The sequence below is a fragment of the Pseudoliparis swirei genome, chromosome 1 (assembly GCF_029220125.1).
Source record: "Pseudoliparis swirei isolate HS2019 ecotype Mariana Trench chromosome 1, NWPU_hadal_v1, whole genome shotgun sequence".
In the NCBI taxonomy this organism is placed as follows: Eukaryota; Metazoa; Chordata; class Actinopteri; order Perciformes; family Liparidae; genus Pseudoliparis; species Pseudoliparis swirei.
Window position 1 is genome coordinate 22,261,318 of NC_079388.1, and position 24,147 is coordinate 22,285,464.

General features: G+C 48.5%; 1 protein-coding gene across 1 annotated transcript; it reads right to left on the reverse strand.

Moving 5' to 3' along the window:
* Positions 1-2,236: 2,236 nt before the first annotated feature.
* Positions 2,237-23,312, reverse strand: LOC130198579 (protein disulfide-isomerase A3-like). Its single transcript, XM_056421802.1, has 7 exons — positions 22,855-23,312; positions 22,615-22,693; positions 21,430-21,547; positions 20,637-20,744; positions 20,415-20,532; positions 2,457-2,570; positions 2,237-2,366 (listed from the first exon to the last, which is right to left on the reverse strand). The coding sequence occupies exons 1-7, from the start codon at positions 23,016-23,018 to the stop codon at positions 2,237-2,239; spliced, it is 831 nt and encodes a 276-aa protein (XP_056277777.1). The 5' UTR covers positions 23,019-23,312.
* Positions 23,313-24,147: the final 835 nt, after the last annotated feature.

The following is a 24,147-nucleotide window of genomic DNA, read 5'->3' on the forward strand; positions in this document are numbered from 1 at the left end:
CCATGGTGTATTGTGAGCCTGGTTGGGCCCGGTTACGGGTGTATTGTGTTAGCCTGGTTGGGCTACTTGGCCTGAAACCCCCCCTTTAAAAAGGTTTTTTTGTGTTACCCGGTTTTTTTGGGCCTGCGTTGTTAACTTTCCCCCTTTTTTGGGTTTTTTGGGGGGTTGCCTGGTTGGGCCCGAAACTTATGAATTAAACCTCCCTTTTTATTTGGGGTTCATTTGTTAAAAACCCGGGGGGTTGGGCCGGTGGGTCTTTGAACTCCCCCTCATGGGGATTTTTACCTGGTTTGGGGGGCCCGGTTTCGGTCCTGTAAACTTCCCTTTAAAAAGGTTTTTTTGTGTTACCCGGGTTGGGGGGGGTTGTTTTAAACCCCCCCAGGGGTTGTTGTTGCCTGGTTTTGGGGTTTGTTTTGGTGATGTGTTCCTGGTTGGGGGCCCGAATCTTCCGTTTAAACTCCTCCCTTTTTATTTGGGGTATTTGTTAAAAACCGGGGGCCCGTTCGGTATGTTTAAAAACCCCCCTCTGGTGTATTTTTACCTGGTTTGGGCCCAGCTCTGAAATCCTTTCCTGGTGTATTTTTTAAACCCGGGTTTTCCCCCCTAAATTTCCCCGGTTTTATTTTTTGTTAAAACCTGGTTGGGCCCCCCCCTGTTTTAAATTGGGGTTTTGGGGGGTGGCCTGGTTGGGGGCCCGAAACTTCCGTTGGGGAACTCCCCCCTTTTTTATTTGGGGTATTTGTTAAAAACCGGGGGGGCCGGGTGGGGGGTCTTTAAAAACTCCCCCTCATGGGGATTTTTACCTGGTTTGGGGGCCCTTTATTTTAAACCCCTTTAAAAAGTTTTACTGTGTTACCCGGTTTTTTTGGGGGTTTAAAAGTAATTTTTAAACCCCCTTTTTTGGGTTTTTTTGGGGGGTTGCCTGGTTGGGGGCCCGGTTTACGTTGGAAACCCCTTTTTATTTGGGGTATTTGTTAAAAACCCGGGGGGTTGGGGCCCGGTTCTTTAAAAACCCCCCCTCATGGGGCATTTTTACCTGGTTGGGCCCCGGACTATGAAAATCCCCCTTTGGTCCTGTGTTTTCCTTTCCCGGTTTTTTCGTTTAAATTCTGGTTTTATTTTTTGTTTAAAACCTGGTTGGGCCCGGTTTTTGGATTTTTTTGGTGGAATTTTGTTCCTGGTTGGGGGCCCGAACTTACGTTGGGGAAAATCCCCTTTTTATTTGGGGTATTTGTTAAAAACCGGGGGGCCCGGCAGGCTTTGAACTCCCCCTCATGGGGATTTTTACCTGGTTTGGGCCCCGGTCGTCTTTAATCCTCCCTTTAAAAAGGTTTTTTTGTGTTACCCGGTTTTTTTGGGCCCGGTTGGGCTGTCCTTTTAAGGGTTTTTTTGGGGGGTTGCCTGGTTGGGGGCCCGAAACCACGTTTAAACTTCCCCCCTTTTTTATTTGGGGTATTTGTTAAAACCCGGGGGGGTTGGGCCCGGGGTAATTGGAAATCCTTCCCCATGGGGGGGTTTTTGGGGCCCCGGTGGGTCCGGGATCTGGGCGAGGGGGAGGCCCGCTGGGGGTCCCGGGGGGCCGAAATTTTTCCTTTTCCCCTCCGCGGAATCTTTTAATTCTAAGGAACCCCTTTTAGGGCCCCCCTTTAAAATTTTAACCCTTTTTCCCCCAACCCTGGCAAAAAGGAAAAGGGGTGTATGGGTTACCTGGTTTGTTACATGTTGATTTCCTGGTTATGAGACCTGGATTTTTAGAGAAAATTACCCCTGTTTTTGTTTCCCCCTTTTTGAACCCGTTGGGGGGTTACCTTTATTTAAAATGGGGTTTTTGTTACCCTTATTTTACCCCTTTTTACCTTTTTTGTTTCATGGGTTTTAGTTACTTGGTTAATTCACATTTGTTGTTCCCCTTTTGTTCCCCCGGTTTTTGGGGGGATTTTTCCCGTAGGGTTCCTTATGAAATTTAAAGGCCCCCCCCATTTCTGGGGGATTTAAAATTAGACAGGAAAAAATGTTACCTTATTTACCCGTTTCCTTTTTAAAATTATCAGTTCCCCCCCTTTTTTACAAAAAGGGGGAAAACCTTTTATTTTCCTTTTTACAAGAAATGTTACCTTAATTTTTTGTATCCTTATGTTTAATTTTCATTTTTACTTTTTCCCTGGGATGACCCCAATTTACAAATTGACCTGTGTTACCCCCGTTCTCTTTGTTTTTCATGTATGTTAAATGTATGTTACCTGTTTCTCCAGTAGTTGGACCCTCGGATGTTGCGGTGGTAGTCCAGGTCGTAGTACGCAGTCAACAGGTCACGAACTCTCAGTTGGTCTTTGTTCTCCATCGTCAGGTGAGGACACAGACCAGAACTGTAGAGAGACAGACAGGTAGTTCAGGTGAGGACCCAGACCAACAGAGAGACAGACAGGTAGTTCCTGTGTGAAGTGAAGGAGTCTCACATGTTGTCTCTGATGAACCGTCTCAGAGAGCCGATGGTCAGGAAGTCTTTGAACACCACCACGCTGTCCTCAAACTGATTGGACAGCCTGGGAGGCCTGAACAGCAGTACAGCCCTGGAGGACACACCCACCAAGGAGACAGAGGGGACGAGGCACGTAAGGAGACATGTAAGGAGACGCGAAAGGAGACAGAGGGGACGAGACACGTAAGGAGACATTTAAGGAGACGCGAAAGGAGACAGAGGGAAAGAGACACGTAAGGAGTAGGGCTGTGAAACGATTAACATTTTTAATCAGGTTAATCACAGGTTTCTGTGGATTAATCACATATCAACAGAGTTGTTGACGGGGGGGTGCTAGTGACTTTTCATGCGCGCAGACCGGCATCGGAACTCTGCGGCGACCGCGATCGACATTTTTAGCACCCCCGCTCAATGCGTGACACTTGAGAGCCCTGCATTGCTCACCAGTGTGCGCGCCGGCATCCGAGCTCTGCGGCGCGCGAGACGGAGAACGAAGTCGTGTTAACGCGACACTAGAGACAGAATGACATGCTACTGGAGAGACGACCAACAACAGACGGACTGGAAGCTCATTCTGCGCATGCGTTAAATGCGCTAAAAAACAACAACTAGTTAAACCTGTAATTTAATTAACTGAGTTAACGCGTTATTTTTCACAGCACTAGTAAGGAGACATGTAAGGAGACACGTAAGGAGACACACATGGTAACGAGAGTAACATGACACAGTAAGGAGACACGGTAACAAGACATGGTAACGAGTGTAACGCAGACACGTGCACAAGACACGGTAACAAGACAGTAACGTGACACGGTAACAAGACATGGTAACGAGACTAATGTGACACGGTAACGTGACATGGTAAGGAGACACGGTAACAAGACATGGTAACGAGTAACGGACGTAAGGAGACACGGTAACAAGACATGGTAACGAGAGTGTAACGTGACATGGTAACAAGACATGGTAACGAGAGAGTAACGTGACACGGTAAGGAGACATGGTAACGAGACACGGTAAGGAGACACGGTAACAAGACATGGTAACGAGAGAGCAACGTAACAAGGAGACACGTAAGGAGACACGGTAACAAGACATGGTAACGAGAGAGTAACGTGACACGGTAAGGAGACACGGTAACAAGACATGGTAACGAGAGTGTAACGTAACACGGTAAGGAGACACGGTAACAAGACATGGTAACGAGAGTGTAACGTAACACGGTAAGGAGACACGGTAACAAGACACGGTAACAAGACATGGTAACGAGAGAGTAACGTGACACGGTAAGGAGACATGGTAACAAGACATGGTAACGAGAGAGTAACGTGGACACGGTAAGCAGACAACAAGACATGGTAACGAGTGTAAATGAACACGGGCGAGACACGGCACAGACACGGTAACAAGACATGGTAACGAGAGAGTAACGTGACACGGTAAGGAGACATGGTAACCATGTAAACCACATCCAGCACCCGGACCATAAGCACTGGCGCCCCCCAGGGATGTGTGCTCTCTCCACTGCTCTTCTCCTTCTACACCAACGACTGCACCTCAGAGGACCCGTCTGTTAAGCTCTTGAAGTTCGCAGACGACACAACAGTCATCGGCCTCATCAGGAACGGTGACGAGTCTGGGCGTGACAGACGTGGAGGCAGGTTGAACTGCTGGTCCTCTGTGGACAGAACACACCTGGAGCTGAACAAGCTCAAGACTGTGGAGATGACAGTGACTTCAGGAGGAGCCCTCAACACTATCCCCGCCACCATACAAAATAGCACTGTTTCAGCCGGTGGAGACCTTCAAGTTTCTGGGATCCACAATCTCCGGGACCTGAAGTGGGCCTCCAACATTAACACCATCCTCAAAAAGGCCCAGCAGAGGCTGTACTTTCTGCGCCAGCTCAGGAAGTTCAACCTGCCTCAGGAGCTGCTGATCCTTTTACTCCTCCATCATCCAGTCTGTCCTCTGCTCTTCCATCACTGTGTGGTTTGGATCGGCCACCAAACAGGACAGTCAGACTACAGCGGATCGTCAGGTCTGCAGAAAGAACCATTGGTTCCAGCCTCCCCTCCATTCTGGACTTGTACACCGCCAGAGTCAGGAAGCGGGCAGGAAAGATCACTGCAGACCCTTCACACCCTGGACACAAGCTGTTCCAACTCCTGCCCTCTGGTAGGCGCTACAGAGCACTGTACGCCAAAACCACCACACAGAAATAGCTTCTTTCCACTGGCCGTCACCATGATGAACAATTAATCAGACTCTTCCATCTGCACTATCTGCACTTTTTGACTACTGTCTTTAATGTCTTTTTTATATTTATCCCGCTTATTGTATATTGTGTGTGTGTATAAGTACGGAAGAGCAAAGTGAAACCGGAGTCAAATTCCATGTATGTGCAAACCTACATGGCCATTAAAGCTGATTATATTCTATTCTATTCTAACGAGAGAGTAACGTGACACGGTAAGGAGACACGGTAACAAGACATGGTAACGAGAGAGTAACGTGACATGGTAACAAGACATGGTAACGAGAGAGTAACGTGACACGGTAAGGAGACACGGTAACAAGACATGGTAACGAGAGAGTAACGTGACACGTTAACAAGACATGGTAACGAGAGAGTAACGTGACACGGTAACAAGACATGGTAACGAGAGAGTAACGTGACACGGTAACAAGACATGGTAACGAGAGAGTAACGTGACATGGTAACGAGAGAGTAACGTGACATGGTGCGGACATGGTAAGGAGACACGATAACGTGGGAGACAACGTGATGGTAAGGAGACAATGTAACAAGACATGGTAACGAGAGAGTAACGTGACACGGTAAGGAGACACGGTAACAAGACATGGTAACGAGAGAGTAACGTGACATGGTAAGGAGACACGGTAACAAGACATGGTAACGAGTAACGTGAGGACCGGTATGAGACACGGTAACAAGACATGGTAACGAGAGAGCGTGACATGGTGGGTGACATTACACGTAATATTAACGAGAGTAACGGACACGGTAACAAGATTACGGTAACGAGAGTAACGTGACACGGTAAGGAGACATGGTAACGAGAGAGTAACGTGACACGGTAACAAGACATGGTAACGAGAGAGTAACGTGACACGGTAAGGAGACACGGTAACAAGACATGGTAACAACGTGACATGGTAACGAGACACGGTAACGAGACACATCGTAACGAGAGTAACGCGGATACGGTAAGAGACACGTAACGAGAGAGTAACGACACGGTAAGGAGACACGGTAACAAGACATGGTAACGAGAGAGTAACGGACACGGTAAGGAGATGCAACAAGACATGGTAATCGAGAGTAAATTTCAACGGTAAACGAGACACTGTAACGGATTGCAAAGACATGGTAACCAGGAGAGTAACGGACACGTAAGCGACGGACACGGTATGAGACACGGTAACGAGAGAGTAACGTGACACGGTACCCAGAGTAAGACAGGTAACGAGAGAGTAACGCGGACACGCAAGGAGACATGGTACGAGAGTAAAGACACGGTAACAGAGACAGATAATGAGATTATAATGAAGACATGGTAAAGAGTGTAACGTAACAAGACATGGTAATCTAGAGAGTAACGTGACACGGTAAGGAGATTGCAAAGCAAGACAAGACATGGTAACGAGAGTAACGCGACACGGTGGCGAGACACGCAAGGAGACACGGTAACAAGACATGGTAACGAGAGAGTAACGTGACACGGTAAGGAGACACGGTAACGAGAGAGTAACGTGACACGGTAAGGAGACATGGTAACAAGACATGGTAACGAGAGTAACGGATTAATGTAACAAGACATGGTAACGGAGTAACGGACACTGCGGCAGACGGTAATAGAGAGTAACGGACACGGTGTAACAAGACATGGTGAACAGAGAGTAACGGACACGGTAAGGAGACACGGTAACAAGAGCAACGCATGGTAACAGAGAGCAACGTGACATACGGTAATCAAGAGACACGGTAACGAGAGCAACGGACATGGTAAGGAGTATTGTACAAGACATGGTAACGAGAGAGTAACGGACACGGTAAGGAGAATACACGTAACAAGACATGGTAACGAGAGCAACGGACACGGTAAGGAGACACGGTAACAAGACATGGTACCAGAGAGTAACGCAGGACAGGTAAGGAGACACGTAACAAGACACACGGTGAGAGTAACGTGACACCGTAAGGAGATGGCAACGAGAGAAAACGGACACGGTAACAAGACATGGTAATCTAGATAGTAACGGACACTGGTAAATGAGACACGGTAACAAGACATGGTAACGAGTAACGACAAGGAGACCTGTAACAAGACATGGTAACGATTGAGTAACGTGACGGTAAGAGATGACATGGTAACGAGAGTAACGGACACGGTAACAAGACATGGTAACCCAGAGGGTAACGATAATGCAAGGAGACATGGTAACGAGAGAGTAACATGACATGGTAACGCAGGAGAGCAACGTGATACGGTGGGCGGAGACACGTAACGCGGACACGGTAAGGAGACATGGTAACGAGAGAGTAACGTGACACGGTAACAAGACATGGTAACGAGAGAGTAACGTGACACGGTAAGGAGACACGTACCCAGGAGAGCAACGTGATATGGTAACGAGAGTAACGTGATATGCAAGGAGACATCACGAGAGTAAGGAGACACGTAAGGGCGCACAAGACATGGTAACGAGAGAGTAACGTGACACGGTAAGGAGACACGGTAACAAGACATGGTAACGAGAGTAACGTGGTAACCGCATAAGACATGGTAACGAGAGAGCAACGTGACACGGCAAGAGACAACAGATGAGTAACTGAGACCGTAACGACACGGTAACGAGAGAGCAACGGACACGCACAAGACATGGTAACGGGCGAGACACGCGGACAACGGTAAGGAGACGGGTAACGTTATTATTGGTAACCCAGAGAGCAACGCACACAAAACATGCGGTAACGAAAGAGATAACGTGACACCAACAAGACATGGTAACGAGGTAACGTGACACGGTAACGCGATGCAGGCGAGACACTGCACAAGACATGGTAACGAGAGCAACGTGATTACGGTAACAGGACACGGTAACGAAGAGAGTAACGTGACACGGTAAGGAGACATGGCAATCTAAGAGTAACGGACGGTAAGGAGACGCAACAAGACATGGTAACGAGAGTAACGTGACACGGTAAGGAGACACGGTACAAGACATGGTCACGCAGAGTAACGTGACATGGTAAGGAGACGGTAGAGTAACGTGACACGGGCGAGACACGGTAACCAGGAGAGCAACGTGACACGCAATACATTACGGTAACGAGAGTAACGTGACATCGCAAGGAGACACGGTAACAAGACATGGTCAGAGTACCCACACGGTAACAAGACACGGTAATGCAAGACATGGTAACGAGAGAGCAACGTGACACGGTAAGTGAGACATAAATTATGTAAACCATCCAGTACTCCTGACCATAAGTACTGGCGCCCCCAGGGATGTGTGTTGCTTCCACTGTTTTCCTTTCTACACCAACGACGTGCATCAGAGGACCCGCCTGTTAAGTTTTGAAGTTCGCGGACTAGACTACAACAGTCACGCCTCATCAGAACGGTGACGAGTTCTGGCGTGACAGACGGGAGGTGTTGAACGGCCGGCTTATCTCTGGTGGACAGAACACCTGGAGTTGAACAAGCTCAAGATTGTGGAATGACAGTGGACTTGTGGTGAGGAGCCCCCACACCATCTCCCGGGCCACCATACAAAATAGCACTGCGCTTTCCCGCGGGTGGAGAGACCTTCAAGTTTCAGACGATCAACTACCCCGACCTGAAGTGCCCTCCAACATTAACACATCATTTATCCGCAAAAGGCCCAGCAGAGGCTGTACTTTCCGCGCCAGCTCAGGAAGTTCAACCCGCCCAGGAGCTGCTGATCCTTTTACCTCCATCATCCAGTCTGTCCTCTGCTCTTCCATCACCGGGGTGGTCGGATCGCCACCAAACAGGACAGTCAGACTACAGCCGGATCGCCAGGTTCTGCAGAAAGAACCACTGGTTCCAGCCTCCCTCCATTCTGGACTTGTACACCAGAGTCAGGAAGCGGCAGGAAAGACTACTGCAGACCCTTCACACCCTGGACACAAGCTGCTCCAAATCTCCTGCCTTCTGGTAGGCGCCACAGAGCACTGTACGCCAAAACCACCACACACAGAAATAGCTTTTTCCACTGGCCGTCACCATGATGAACAATTAATCAGACTTTTCCATCTCGGCACTATCTGCACCTTTTGGACTACTGGCTGTCTTAATGCTGCCTTTTATATTTATCTCCGCTTATTGCATATTGTGTGCAGTATAAGCAATGAAGAGCAAAGTGAAAACTGAGTCAAATTTCATGTATGTGCAAACTCTACATGGCCACAAAAATGATTATATTCTATTCTATTCTAACAGAGAGCAACGTGACACGTAAGGAGACACGGCAACAAGACATGGCATCCAGAGAGTAATGCGCACATGGTAACAAGACATGGTAACGAGAGAGTAACGTGACACGGTAAGGAGACACGGTAACAAGACATGGTAACGAGAGAGTAACGTGACACGTTAACAAGACATGGTAACGAGAGAGTAACGTGACACGGTAACAAGACATGGTAACGAGAGAGTAACGTGACACGGTAACAAGACATGGTAACGAGAGAGTAACGTGACATGGTAACGAGAGAGTAACGTGACATGGTAAGGAGACACGGTAACGAGAGAGTAACGTGACACGGTAAGGAGACAATGTAACAAGACATGGTAACGAGAGAGTAACGTGACACGGTAAGGAGACACGGTAACAAGACATGGTAACGCAGGAGAGTAACGTGACATGGTAAGGAGACACGGTAACTGCACATGGTAACGAGAGAGCAACGGACACCTGCAAGGAGACACGGTAACAAGACATGGTAACGAGAGCAACGTGAGACGTGTAAGGACACGGTATCAAGACATGGTAACGATTGAGTAACGCGGACACGTGCAGCGAGACATGGTACCCAGGAGAGCAACGTGACACGGGTAACAAGACATGGTAACTAGAGAGTAACGTGACACGGTAACAGGACATGGTAACGAGAGAGTAACGCGGACATGGGTACGTACGAGACATGGCAATCTAGAGCAACGGACATGGTAAGGAGACATCAATTTAGAGAGTAACGGACACGGTAAGGAGACACGGTAACAAGACATGGTAACGAGAGAGTAACGTGACACGTGGGGCAACGAGACATGGTAACGAGAGAGTAACGGACACGGTAAGGAGACATGCACCAGAGAGTAACGACGGGCAAGGAGAGACACGTAACAAGACATGGTAACGAGAGTAACGGGATACGGTAAGGAGACACGGTAACAAGACATGGTAACGAGTGTAACGTGACATGGCAGTAACAAGACATGGTAACGAGAGTAACGACACGGTAAGGAGACATGGTAATGAGAGAGTAACGTGACACTGTGTAAGTGAGACACTGCACAAGACATGGTGCACGAGAGAGTAACGCGGACACGGTAAGTGAGACACGGTAACAAGACATGGTAACGAGAGTAACGTGATACGGTAAGGAGACACAACAAGACACTGTAATTCCAGAGTAACGGACGTGTAAGGAGACACGGTAACGAGAGTAACGTGACACGGTAACAAGACATGGTAACGAGAGAGTAACGTGACACGGTAAGGAGACACGGTAACAAGACATGGTAACGAGAGAGTAACGACACGGTAACAAGACATGGTAACGATTGAGTAACGTGACACGGTAAGGAGACATGGTAACGAGAGAGTAACGTGACACGGTAACAAGACATGGTAACGAGAGAGTAACGTGACACGGTAAGGAGACATGGTAACGAGAGAGTAACGTGACATGGTAACGAGAGAGTAACGTGACATGGTAAGGAGACACGGTAACGTGACACGGTAAGGAGACATGGTAACGAGAGAGTAACGTGACATGGTAACGAGAGAGTAACGTGACACGGTAAGGAGACATGGTAACGAGAGAGTAACGTGACATGGTAACGAGAGAGTAACGTGACATGGTAAGGAGACACGGTAACGAGAGAGTAACGTGACACGGTAACAAGACATGGTAACTAGGAGAGTAACGGACATGGCAGATTAGACACAACAAGACATGGTAACGAGAGAGTAACGTGACACGGTAAGGAGACACGGTAACAAGACATGGTAACGAGAGTGTAACGACACGGTAACAAGACATGGTAACGATTGAGTAACGCGGACACGTAAGGTGGCGATGACATGGTAATCAGGAGAGTAACGTGACACGGTAACAAGACATGGTAACGCAGAGAGCAACGACACGGTAAGGAGACATGGTAACGAGAGAGTAACGTGACATGGTAAGGAGAGAGTAACGTGACATGGTAAGGAGACACGGTAATCTCGAGAGTATAACGCATGGACACGTAAGGGAGAAAGACACGGTAACAAGACATGGTAACGAGAGAGTAACGTGACACGGTAAGGAGACATTGTAACGAGAGAGTAACGTGACATGGTAAGGAGAGAGTAACGTGACATGGTAAGGAGACACGGTAACGAGAGAGTAACGTGACACGGTAAGGAGACACGTAACAAGACATGGTAACGAGAGAGTAACGTGACACGGTAAGGAGACATTGTAACGAGAGAGTAACGTGACACGGTAAGGAGACACGGTAACAAGACATGGTAACGAGAGAGTAATGTGACACGGTAAGGAGACACGGTAACAAGACATGGTAACGAGAGAGCAACGGTATGGATATCACGGTAAGTGCGAGACATGGTAACGTAGAGAGCAACGTGACACGGTAATGAGACACCTGTAACAAGACATGGTAAAGAGAGTAACGCGACACTGCAAGGAGACATGGTAACCAGAGAGTAACGTGACACGTAAGGACACCTAACATGGTAATCTAGAGAGTAACGCGGACACGGCAACAAGACATGGTAACGAGAGTAACGGACACTTGCAAGTATGACATGGTAACGAGAGTAATGTGATATGGTAACGAGCCGTAAGGAGCTGCATCGCGAGACATGGTAAGGAGACACCTGCAAGTGAGACACTGTAACAACGCGGACACGGTAACAAGACATGGTAACGAGAGAGTAACGGTGACACGGTGAGATGCAGTCGTGTGGACAGAGACCACCTGGAAAGCGAGATGAGCAGACTTTGTGAGGAGACACGGTCACGCATACAGCAACGTGGACATGTTGCACCAGGAGACACAGTAACAAGACATGGTAACGAGAGTAACGTGACATGGTAAGGAGACACGGTAACAAGACACGGTAACGAGAGTAACGGTAACGTGACATGGTAACGAGAGTAACGTGACATGGTAACAAGACATGGTACCTAGAGAGTAACGTGACACGGGGTACGAGAGAAAACGAGATGGTAACGAGACACGGCAACAAGACATGGTAACGAGAGTAACGGACAGTAAGGAGACTGCAACAAGACAGGCAACAAGAGTGTAACGTACGTAAGGAGACACAGTAACAAGACATGGTAGCGAGAGTAACGTGACACAGTAAGGAGACACGGTAACAAGACATGGTAACTAGGAGAGTAACGGACACGGTAAGCGACACGTAACAAGACATGGTAACGAGAGTAACGACACGTGTATGAGACACGGTAACAAGACATGGTAACGTAGAGTAAATTATGTAACGAGTAACAAGACATGGTAACGATTGAGTAACGGATTTAACACGGTAAGGAGACATGTAACGTAGAGAGTAACGGACATGCACGGACACGTAACAAGACATGGTAACGAGAGAGTAACGTGACACGGTAAGGAGACATGGTAACGAGAGAGCAACGCGATTACGGTAATTAGAGAGTAACGTGATATGGTAAGGAGAGACACAAGACACGGTAACGAGAGAGCAACGTGACACGGTAAGGAGACACGTAACAAGACATGGTAACGAGATGTAACGAGAGAGTAATGACACGTACAGACATGGTAACGAGAGTAACGGACACGTAAGGAGACACGTAACGAGAGTAAGACATGGTAACGAGAGTAACGTGATTAAGGTAAGGAGACACGGTACAGAGGCAATGACACCTGCAAGACATGGTAACGAGAGAGTAACGACATGGCAACAAGACACGGTAACGAGAGAGTAACGTGGACACGGTAAGGAGACATGGTACAGAGAGCACGTGACACGGCGAGACACGGTAATGACATTACGGTAACGAGACACGGCAACGGCGAGACACGTGTCAAGACATGGTAACGAGAGAGTAACGTGATAGCGGTAAGGAGAGCGTAACAAGACACGCAATATTAACGAGAGTAACGTGACACGGTAAGGAGACACGGTAACGAGAGTAACGTGATTACGGTACAATGCGACATGGTAACTAGAGGGACACGACGTAACAAGACATGGTAACGAGAGTAACGGACACGTGCAATGCGACATGGTAACGAGAGAGTAACGGGATGCAGGTATGAGACATGGTAACAAGACATGGTAACGAGAGTAACGGACACGGTAACAAGACATGGTAAACAGAGAGTAACGTGACACGGGTGTAACAGAGACATGGTAACGAGAGTAACGTGACATGGTAATGGGATTAGAGTAACGATGGACACGGTAAGGAGATGATGCAGTACCAGAGAGCAACGTGACACGGTAAGGAGACACGTACAAGACATGGTAACGAGACGAGCACGTAAGGAGACACGGTAACAAGACATGGTAACGAGAGTGTAACGTAACACGGTAAGGAGACACGGTAACAAGACACGGTAACAAGACATGGTAACGAGAGAGTAACGTGACACGGTAAGGAGACACGGTAACAAGACATGGTAACGAGAGAGTAACGTGACATGGTAAGGAGACACGGTAACAAGACATGGTAACGAGAGAGTAACGTGAAGAGACACGTAAGTAGACACGGTAACAAGACACGGTAACGAGAGAGTAATGTGACACGGTAAGGAGACACGTAACGAGAGAGAAGACACGGTAACTACGAGCGCAACGTGACACGGTAACAAGACATGGTAACGATTGAGTAACGTGACACGGTAAGGAGACATGGTAACGAGAGAGTAACGTGACACGGTAACAAGACATGGTAACGAGAGAGCACACGGACACGTCAAGACATGGTAACGTAGAGACACGGTAACAAGAATATGGTACCCAGAGTAACGTGACATGGTAAGGAGACACGCACGAGAGAGTAACGTGACATGGTAAGGAGGATGCCGACACGACATGTAATTCGAGAGAGTAACGTGGACACGGTAAGGCGAGACACGGTAACAAGACATGGTACCTAGAAAATGGAGCATGGTACGGCAGACACGGTAACAAGACATGGTAACGAGAGAGTAACGTGGACATGGTAAGGAGACAACGGTAACAAGACATGTAACGAGAGGGCGAAGACACGGCAATCTAGACATGGTAACGGAGTAACGTGACACGCAGTAAGGAGACATGGTAACTAGAGGCAACGGACACGGTAACAAGACATGGTAACGAGAGTAACGTGACACTGTAAGGAGACATGGTACGAGAGTAACGTGATAACGAGAGAGTAACGACACGTAAGGAGACACGTAACAAGACAGGTAACGAGAGAGTAACGTGACACGTAAGGAGACACGGTAACAAGACATGGTAACGAGAGTAATGACACGCAAGGAGACACGGTAAGATGGTAACGAGAGAGTAACGGACACGTAAGGAGACATGGTAATTTAGAGATGGCAACGGACGCATGAGACATGGTAACGAGAGACGCAACAAGACATAACGAGAGTGTAAGGAGACACGGTAACAAGACATGGTAACGAGAGAGTAACGTGATTACCTGCAAGGAGACATGGTAACCAGAGAGTAACGTGACAACGTGTAAGGAGACATGGTAACAAGAATATGTAACGTGACACGGTAACAAGACATGGTAATCTAGAGAGTAACGCAGGACACGGTAAGGAGACATGGTAACGAGAGAGTAACGTGACATGGTAACGAGAGCGAACGTGATGGTAAGGAGACACAGTAATTCAGAGTAACGACACGGTAGGCGAGACATGGTAACGAGAGAGAACGCGGACACGGTAACAAGACATGGTAACGTAGAGAGTAACGCGACACCTAAGCGACATGTGTAACGAGACAACGCAGATAAGGCAACGAGAGAAAACGTGACATGGTAAGGATTGACACGTAACGAGAGAGTAACGGATATAAGCGTAACGAGAGTAAGGAGACACAGCAACAAGACATGGTAACTAGAGACAACGTGACATGGTAAGGACACGTAACAATGACACGGTAATGCAGAGAGTAACGTGACATGGTAAGGGAGACACACGAGAGAGCAACGCGACACGTAACAAGACATGGTAATTGGTGAGAGCAACGTGGACACGGTAACAAGACATGGTAATTTCGAGAGCAACGGACACTGCAACAAGACATGGTAACGAGAGAGAAGATATAACTAGAGAGTAACGGACACAGCAAGGGAGACACGGTAACAAGACATGGTGTAATCTAGAGTGTAACGTGACACGGTAAGGAGACACGTAATATTACGGTAACGAGAGAGTAACGTGACACGGTAACAAGACATGGTAACGAGAGTGTACCGTGACACGGTAACGTGACATGGTAAGGAGACACGGTAACAAGACATGGTAACGAGAGAGTAACGTGACACGGTAAGGAGACACGGTAACGAAGAGTGCCCATGGTAACGAGCGGTAACGTAACACGTAAGGAGACACGGTAACAAGACATGGTAACGAGAGAGTAACGTGACACGGTAAGGAGACATGGTAACGTGACACGGTAACAAGACATGGTAACGAGAGTAACGTGACACGGTAAGGAGACATGGTACAGAGAGCACTTGGTACAAAGAGAGCAACGGATATGGTAATTGAGAGAGTAACGGACACCTGTAACAAGACGTAACGAGTGTAACGAATACCTGCAAGTGAGACACGTAAGACATAACAAGACACGTAGGACAAGACATGGTAACGAGAGAGTAACGCGGACACCAGTAAGGAGAATTAGAGAGAATGACACTTGCATATACAGACTAGAGGATACTGCAGGATATTATCAACAAGACATGGTAACCAGAGTAACGTGACACGGTAAGGAGGACATGCATGAACGAGAGCAACGTGAGAATGACACGGTAAGACAGGAGAGTAACGTGACGGCAAGGAGACATGGTAACAGAGAGAATGATATGGTAACGATAACGTGACAGTGCAGGAGACAACGCGGACACGGCAGAGACATGAATGAAGAGTACAAGACATGGTAATCGAGAGAGAGTACTCATACGGTAAGGAGACATGCGTAACGAGAGTAACGGTTATGGTAACGGAGAGTAACATGACATGGTGCGAGACACGTACCCAGAGAGTAACGTGACACGTGTAAGGAGACACAGCAAGACATGGTAACGAGAGAGTAACGTGACATGGTAAGGAGACACGGTAACAAGACACGGTAACGAGAGTAACGTGACACGGTAAGGAGACACGGTAACGAGAGAGTAACGTGACACGGTAACAAGACATGGTAACGAGAGAGTAACGTGACACGGTAACAAGACATGGTAACGAGAGAGTAACGTGACACGGTAACAAGACATGGTAACGAGAGAGTAACGTGACACAGTAAGGAGACACGGTAACAAGACATGGTAACGAGAGTGTAACGTGACACGGTAACAAGACATGGTAACGAGAGAGTAACGTGACACGGTAACAAGACATGGTAACGAGAGTGTAACGTGACACGGTAACGCGGAACAAGGAGACACGTAACAAGACACGGTACGAGATGACGGCAACGGACAACGTAAGGAGACACGGTAACAAGACATGGCACCCAGAGTGTAACGAATACTGCAAGGAGACACCTGCACAAGATGGTAATCGAGAGTAACGCAACACCTGCAAGGAGACACGGTAATGACACGTAACAAGACATGGTAACTAGAGAGTAACGGACAATGGTAAGGAGACAAGGGTAACAAGACATGGTACCCAGAGAGTAACGTGGACATGGTAAGGAGACACGGGTAATGACATGGTAACGAGAGTGTAATCGTGAACACGGTAAGGAGACACGTAACGAGAGAGTAACGGACACGGTAACAAGACATGGTAACGAGAGAGTACCTGAGACGGTAATGAGACATGGTAACAAGACATGGTCACAGAGAGTAACCAACAACAAGACATGTAACGAGAGAGTAACGGACACGGTGAGACATGGTAACCATGTAAACCACATCCAAGGCCCGACCATAAGTACTGGCGCCCCCAGGGATGTGTGCCTTCCACTGCTCTTCTCCTTCTACACCAACCACTGCACCCTGAGGACCCGCCTGTTAAGTTTGAAGTTCGAGACGACACAACAGTCATCGCCTCATCAGACGTGGTGACGCAGTCTGCGACAGACGGGAGGTTGAACGGCTGGTCCTGGTGTGGACAGAACCACCTGAGCTGAACAAGCTCAAGACTGTGGAGATGACAGTGGACTTCAGGAGGAGCTCTCAACACTATCCTCAACACTATACAAAATAGCACTGTTTTCATGTGGAGACCTCAAGTTTCTGGGTCCACACCTCGGGACCTGAAGTGGGCCTCCAACACAACACTATATCCGCAAAAGGCCCAGCAGAGGCTGTACTTTCTGCGCCAGCTCAGGAAGTTCAACCTGCCTCAGGAGTTGCTGCTGATCCTTTTACCCGCCATCATCCAGTTCGTGTCCTCTGCTCTTCCATCACTGTGTGGCTGGATCGCCACCAAACAGACAGTCAGACTACAGCGATCGCCAGGTCTGCAGAAAGAAACTATTGGTTCCAGCCTCCCTCCATTCTGGACTTGTACACCGCCAGAGTCAGGAAGCGGCAGGAAAGATCACTGCAGACCCTTCACACCCTGGACACAAGCTGTTCCAGAACTGCTCCTCTGGTAGGCGCTAAGTACACTGTACGCCAAAACCACCACAGAAATAGCTTTTCCACTGGTCAGCCACCATGATGAACAATTACCAGACTCTTCCACCCGCACTATCTGCACTTTGACTACTGTCTTACTGCTCATTTATCCTTTATTGCTATTGTGTGTGTGTATAAGCACAGATAAAGGAACCGGAGTCAAATTCCATGTATGTGCAAACCTACATGGCCATTAAAGCTGATTCTATTCTATTCTATTCTAACGAGAGAGTAACGTGACACGGTAAGGAGACACGGTAACAAGACATGGTAACGAGAGAGTAACGTGACATGGTAACAAGACATGGTAACGAGGAGTAACGGACACGGTAAGGAGACACGGTAACAAGACATGGTAAATCGTAGAGTAACGTGACACGGTAACTAGAGAGCAACGGACATGGTAACAAGACATGGTAACGAGAGAGTAACGGACACGGTAACAAGACATGGTAACGAGGAGAGTAACGTGATGGTAACAGAGAGTAACGGACATGGTAAGGAGACACGTAACTGAGAGTAACGAGACGGTAACGAGACAATGTAACAAGACATGGTAACGAGAGTAACGGACACGGTAAGGAGACACGGTAACAAGACATGGTAACGTAGAGAGTAACGTGGTAAGGAGACACGTTAAAGACATGGTAATTTAACGTACACGGTAACAAGACATGGTCACGAGAGAGTAACGACACGCTAACATGACATGGTAACGAGAGAGTAACAAGACATGGTAACGAGAGAGTAACGTGACACGGTAAGGAGACACGGTAACAAGACATGGTAACGAGAGTAACGTGACACGGTAACAAGACATGGTAACGAGAGAGTAACGGAGTAAGGACATGGTAACGAGAGTAACGTGACATGGTAACGAGAGAGTAACGTGACATGGTAACGAGAGAGTAACGTGACACGGTAAGGAGACATGGTAACGAGAGAGTAACGTGACACATAACAAGACATGGTAACGAGAGAGTAACGTGACACGGTAAGGAGACATGGTAACGAGAGAGTAACGTGACACGGTAAGGAGACACGGTAACAAGACATGGTAACGAGAGAGTAACGTGACACGGTAAGGAGACACGCTAATGTGACACAGTAACGAGAGTAACGTGACACGGTAAGGAGACATGGTAACGAGAGTAACGTGACACGGTAACAAGACACGGTAACAAGACATGGTAACGAGAGAGTAACGTGACATGGTAAGGAGACACGGTAACAAGACATGGTAACGAGAGTGTAACGTAACACGGTAAGGAGACACGGTAACAAGACATGGTAACGAGAGAGTAACGTGACACGGTAAGGAGACACGGTAACAAGACATGGTAACGAGAGAGTAACGTGACATGGTAAGGAGACACGGTAACAAGACACGGTAACGAGAGTAACGTGACACGGTAAGGAGACACGGTAACAAGACATGGTAACGAGAGAGTAACGACACGGTAACAAGACATGGTAACGATTGAGTAACGTGACACGGTAAGGAGACACGGTAACAAGACATGGTAACGAGAGAGTAACGTGACATGGTAACAAGACATGGTAACGAGAGTAACGTGACACGGTAACAAGACATGGTAACGAGAGTAACGTGACACGGTAAGGAGACACGGTAACAAGACATGGTAACGAGAGAGTAACGTGACACGGTAACAAGACATGGTAACGAGAGAGTAACGTGACACGGTAACAAGACATGGTAACGAGAGAGTAACGTGACACGGTAAGGAGACACGGTAACAAGACATGGTAACGAGAGAGTAACGTGACACGGTAAGGAGACACGGTAACAAGACATGGTAACGAGAGTAACGTGACATGGTAAGGTAACAAGACATGGTAACGAGAGTAACACGTGACATGGTAACGAGAGTAACGTGACACAGTAAGGAGACAAGACATGGTAACGAGAGAGTAACGTGACATGGTAAGGAGACACGGTAACGTGACACGGTAAGGAGACATGGTAACGAGAGAGTAACGTGACACGGTAACAAGACATGGTAACGAGAGTAACGTGACACGGTAAGGAGACATGGTAACGAGAGACGGAACGGGTGAGACACGGTAAGGAGAGACACGAGAGAGTAACGTGACACGGTAAGGAGACACGGTAACAAGACATGGTAACGAGAGTAACGTGACACGGTAAGGAGACACAGTAACAAGACATGGTAACGAGAGAGTAACGTGACACGGTAAGGAGACATGGTAACGAGAGTAACGTGACACGGTAAGGAGACACGGTAACGTGACACGGTAACGAGAGTAACGTGACACAGTAAGGAGACACGGTAACAAGACAGTAACGTGACACGGTAGAGTAACTACACGGTAACAAGACATGGTAATCTACGAGAGTAACGGACACGGTAAGGTAACAGGACACGGTAACAAGACATGGTAACGAGAGAGTAACGTGACACGGTAACAAGACATGGTAACGAGAGTAACGTGACACGGTAACAAGACATGGTAACGAGAGAGTAACGTGACACGGTAAGGAGACACGGTAACAAGACATGGTAACGAGAGAGTAACGTGACACGGTAACAAGACATGGTAACGAGAGAGTAACGTGACACGGTAAGGAGACACGGTAACAAGACATGGTAACGAGAGAGTAACGTGACACGGTAACAAGACATGGTAACGAGAGTAACGTGACACGGTAAGGAGACACGGTAACAAGAGAGTAACGTGACATGGTAAGGAGACATGGTAACGTGAGGAAGTTGGACCTGCTGAAGAAGCCCACCAGGACCAGGTCTTACTCACTCGGAGGTGGCCCCGTACTCGCGGCCCAGCTGCAGGTCTTCTGTGTGGGCGAACCTGAACTGGTCCCTCAGCAGAGCGGCAGCTCTCAGGAACTCTGGCAGCCGAGAGCCGTCTGCACCTGAGAACACACCTGACCCCAGAGGCCCTCAGCAGGGCAGACACAGCAGGTCGCTAGGCTAGGCTACGCTAGGCTACGCTAAGACCATGTGACGCAGGACTCACCGACGACACTGGCATCGTAGTGGCTGGTGAAGGTCTGGAGGTCTTCTTCAGCCTGCAGGGGAACCGAGTCTGGTCCAGTCTGCTTCTTCATGGAGTGATAGATCCCATCTACACACACCCATGCACACGCATGCGCACACACACACACACATACACAGACGCACACACACATTTGTTTGTTTGTTTGTTTGTTACCTTCGCATTGAAAATGCCGGAAGGTTATGTTTTGATCGCCGTGTATTTATTTATTTATTTATTTGTATGCGTGTTATTCGCAAATCTAAAAAAGTATTGAACCGAATCGCATGAAATTTGGTGGGATGATTGTTTATTATCCGGGGACCAGTTGATTAGATTTTGGGATCGATCGGGTCAAAGGTCAAAGGTCATGAACAGGTCCAAATCTTTCGCAGAACTCAAAAAGTATTGAACCGAATCGCATGAAATTTGGTGGGATGATTGTTTATTATCCGGGGACCAGTTGACTAGATTTTGGGATCGATCGGTCAAAGTCAAAGGTCATGAACAGGTCAAATGTTCTTGAATCGCATGAAATTTGGTGGGATGATTGGTTATTATCCGGGGACCATTTGATTAGATTTTGGGATCAATCGGGTCAAAGGTCAAGGTCATGGAAAGGTCAAACTCTTTTTTTACCACAGCACGATACATTTTGTCCAATTGGCATGCAACTAATGCCAAAATGTTCATAATTCAATGCCCAATCTTGTGATATGCGAAGGTATGCGCTCTACCGAGTGCCCATTCTAGTTTGTTTGTGTGTTGGTTTTACCTGCGCTGCGAGGTCCGTCGTAAGGGGAGGAGTCTCTTCCGTTCCTGAAGATCTTCAGGGTCGGGTAACCTGACACCCCGAAACGCCCACACGTCTCTGAGTGAGCTGTGCAGTCCACCTGAGACAGGTGAGACAGAAAGTGACAGGTGCGAGAGACAGGTGAGATAGGAAGTGACAGGTGAGAGAGACAGGTGAGACAGGAAGTGACAGGTGAGAGAGACAGGTGAGACAGGAAGTGACAGGTGAGAGAGACAGGTGAGACAGGAAGTGACAGGTGAGAGAGACAGGTGAGATAGGAAGTGACAGGTGAGAGAGACAGGTGAGATAGGAAGTGACAGGTGAGAGAGACAGGTGAGACAGGAAGTGACAGGTGAGAGACAGGTGAGATAGGAAGTGACAGGTGAGAGAGACAGGTGAGACAGGAAGTGACAGGTGAGAGAGACAGGTGAGATAGGAAGTGACAGGTGAGAGAGACAGGTGAGAGAGACAGGTGAGATAGGAAGTGACAGGTGAGAGAGTCAGGTGAGATAGGAAGTGACAGGTGAGAGAGACAGGTGAGATAGGAAGTGACAGGTGAGAGAGACAGGTGAGACAGGAAGTGACAGGTGAGAGAGACAGGTGAGATAGGAAGTGACAGGTGAGAGAGACAGGTGAGACAGGAAGTGACAGGTGAGAGAGACAGGTGAGACAGGCGATAGAGACAGGTGAGACAGAAAGTGACAGGTGAGAGAGACAGGTGAGATAGGAAGTGACAGGTGAGAGAGACAGGTGAGACAGGAAGTGACAGGTGAGAGAGACAGGTGAGATAGGAAGTGACAGGTGAGAGAGACAGGTGAGACAGGAAGTGACAGTGAGAGAGACAGGTGAGATAGGAAGTGACAGGTGAGAGAGACAGGTGAGATAGGAAGTGACAGGTGAGAGAGACAGGTGAGACAGGAAGTGACAGGTGAGAGAGACAGGTGAGATAGGAAGTGACAGGTGAGAGAGACAGGTGAGATAGGAAGTGACAGGTGAGAGAGACAGGTGAGACAGGAAGTGACAGGTGAGAGAGACAGGTGAGATAGGAAGTGACAGGTGAGAGAGACAGGTGAGACAGGAAGTGACAGGTGAGAGAGACAGGTGAGACAGGCGATAGAGACAGGTGAGACCGGAGAGACACGGTGAAGATGAAGATGAAGGTGTTACCTTGGCGAGCTGCACGGTTCCCTTCAGTCTGGTCGCTGCTTTCTCAAACTCTGGAGACAATTTCTTACAATGACCACACCTGAGAGGAGGGAGGGAGGAAGGGAGGAAGGGATAGGTGAGGGAACACAGGCAGAAAGGGAACATGGAGGAAGGAAGGAAAGAGAGCAAGGAAAGGAGACAGGTTAGGGCACGTCACAAGACAATAGCCCGTTACCATGGTGATCCGCTGGAGACCGTTACCATGGAGCGTAGAACATCACCAGCATGGTCTCGTGCTCCGTTGCTAGGTAATCAAAGTCCGCGTCGCCGAGCTCGAGCGCGTCTCTGCGCGAGGAAACCGCGGCGGGAAAACCAGACCACAGCGCGAGCGCCACAACGGGAAGGAGGCGGGCAGCAGCCGCCATGTTGGAGAGCAACGGGGAGTGACGTCACCGCAGCGACGCAAACGCACGCTTCCGGTCACGGATTCCATTTTAAGAGACGCGTCTGGGCATTACGTAGTCCAGCAGCGAGCACGTGATCGATACCTTAAAGGTACAGTTACATCACCGTCACGCGCATGTGTTTCACACACGTGACACGGAGTGGTGTCCGTTGTTTAAAACGCCCACGAGCGAGACTTTTACTGTGAAGGCGGGATTATTGTTTCCGGTTCAGACACCCCCCACCCAGGTCCCATCAGAGGCGTTAAGAGAAAATGCCGGAAGAATGCTCTCCGATTGGTCTCCAGCAAAGAGGTAACGCAGCCGTCTCATTGGTCCAGCCAGCTGTCAGTCAGAGGCTGAAGACTCAGCACGTGACCTAGAAACGCTCTTTGTTCCGAGAGTTCTCCTTCTCCCAACACGGTCTACAGATGTATCAATGTGAGGGAGACAATAGAGACACGAGGAAAGACAACCGACTCTACTGAGACTGAGGCTCTACTGAGGCTCGACTGAGGCTCGACTGAGGCTCTACTGAGACTCTACTGAGGCTCTACTGAGACTCGACTGAGACTCGACTGAGACTCGACTGAGGCTCGACTGAGACTCGACTGAGACTCGACTGAGGCTCTACTGAGGCTCGACTGAGACTCGACTGAGACTCGACTGAGACTCTACGGCTCGACTGAGACTCGACTGAGACTCTACGGCTCGACTGAGACTCGACTGAGACTCTACGGCTCGACTGAGACTCGACTGAGGCTCTACGGCAACACTGAGACTCGACTGAGGCTCTACTGAGACTGAGGCTCTGCTGAGACTCGACTGAGGCTCTACTGAGACTGAGGCTCTGAGACTCGACTGAGGCTCTACTGAGACTCGACTGAGACTCTACTGAGACTGAGGCTCGACTGAGACTGAGGCTCTACTGACTCGACTGAGGCTCTACTGAGACTGAGACTCGACTGAGGCTCTACTGAGGCTCTACTGAGGCTCGACTGAGACTGAGGCTCTACTGACTCGACTGAGACTGAGGCTCTACTGAGACTCGACTGAGGCTCTACTGAGACTGAGGCTCTGAGACTCGACTGAGACTGAGGCTCTACTGAGA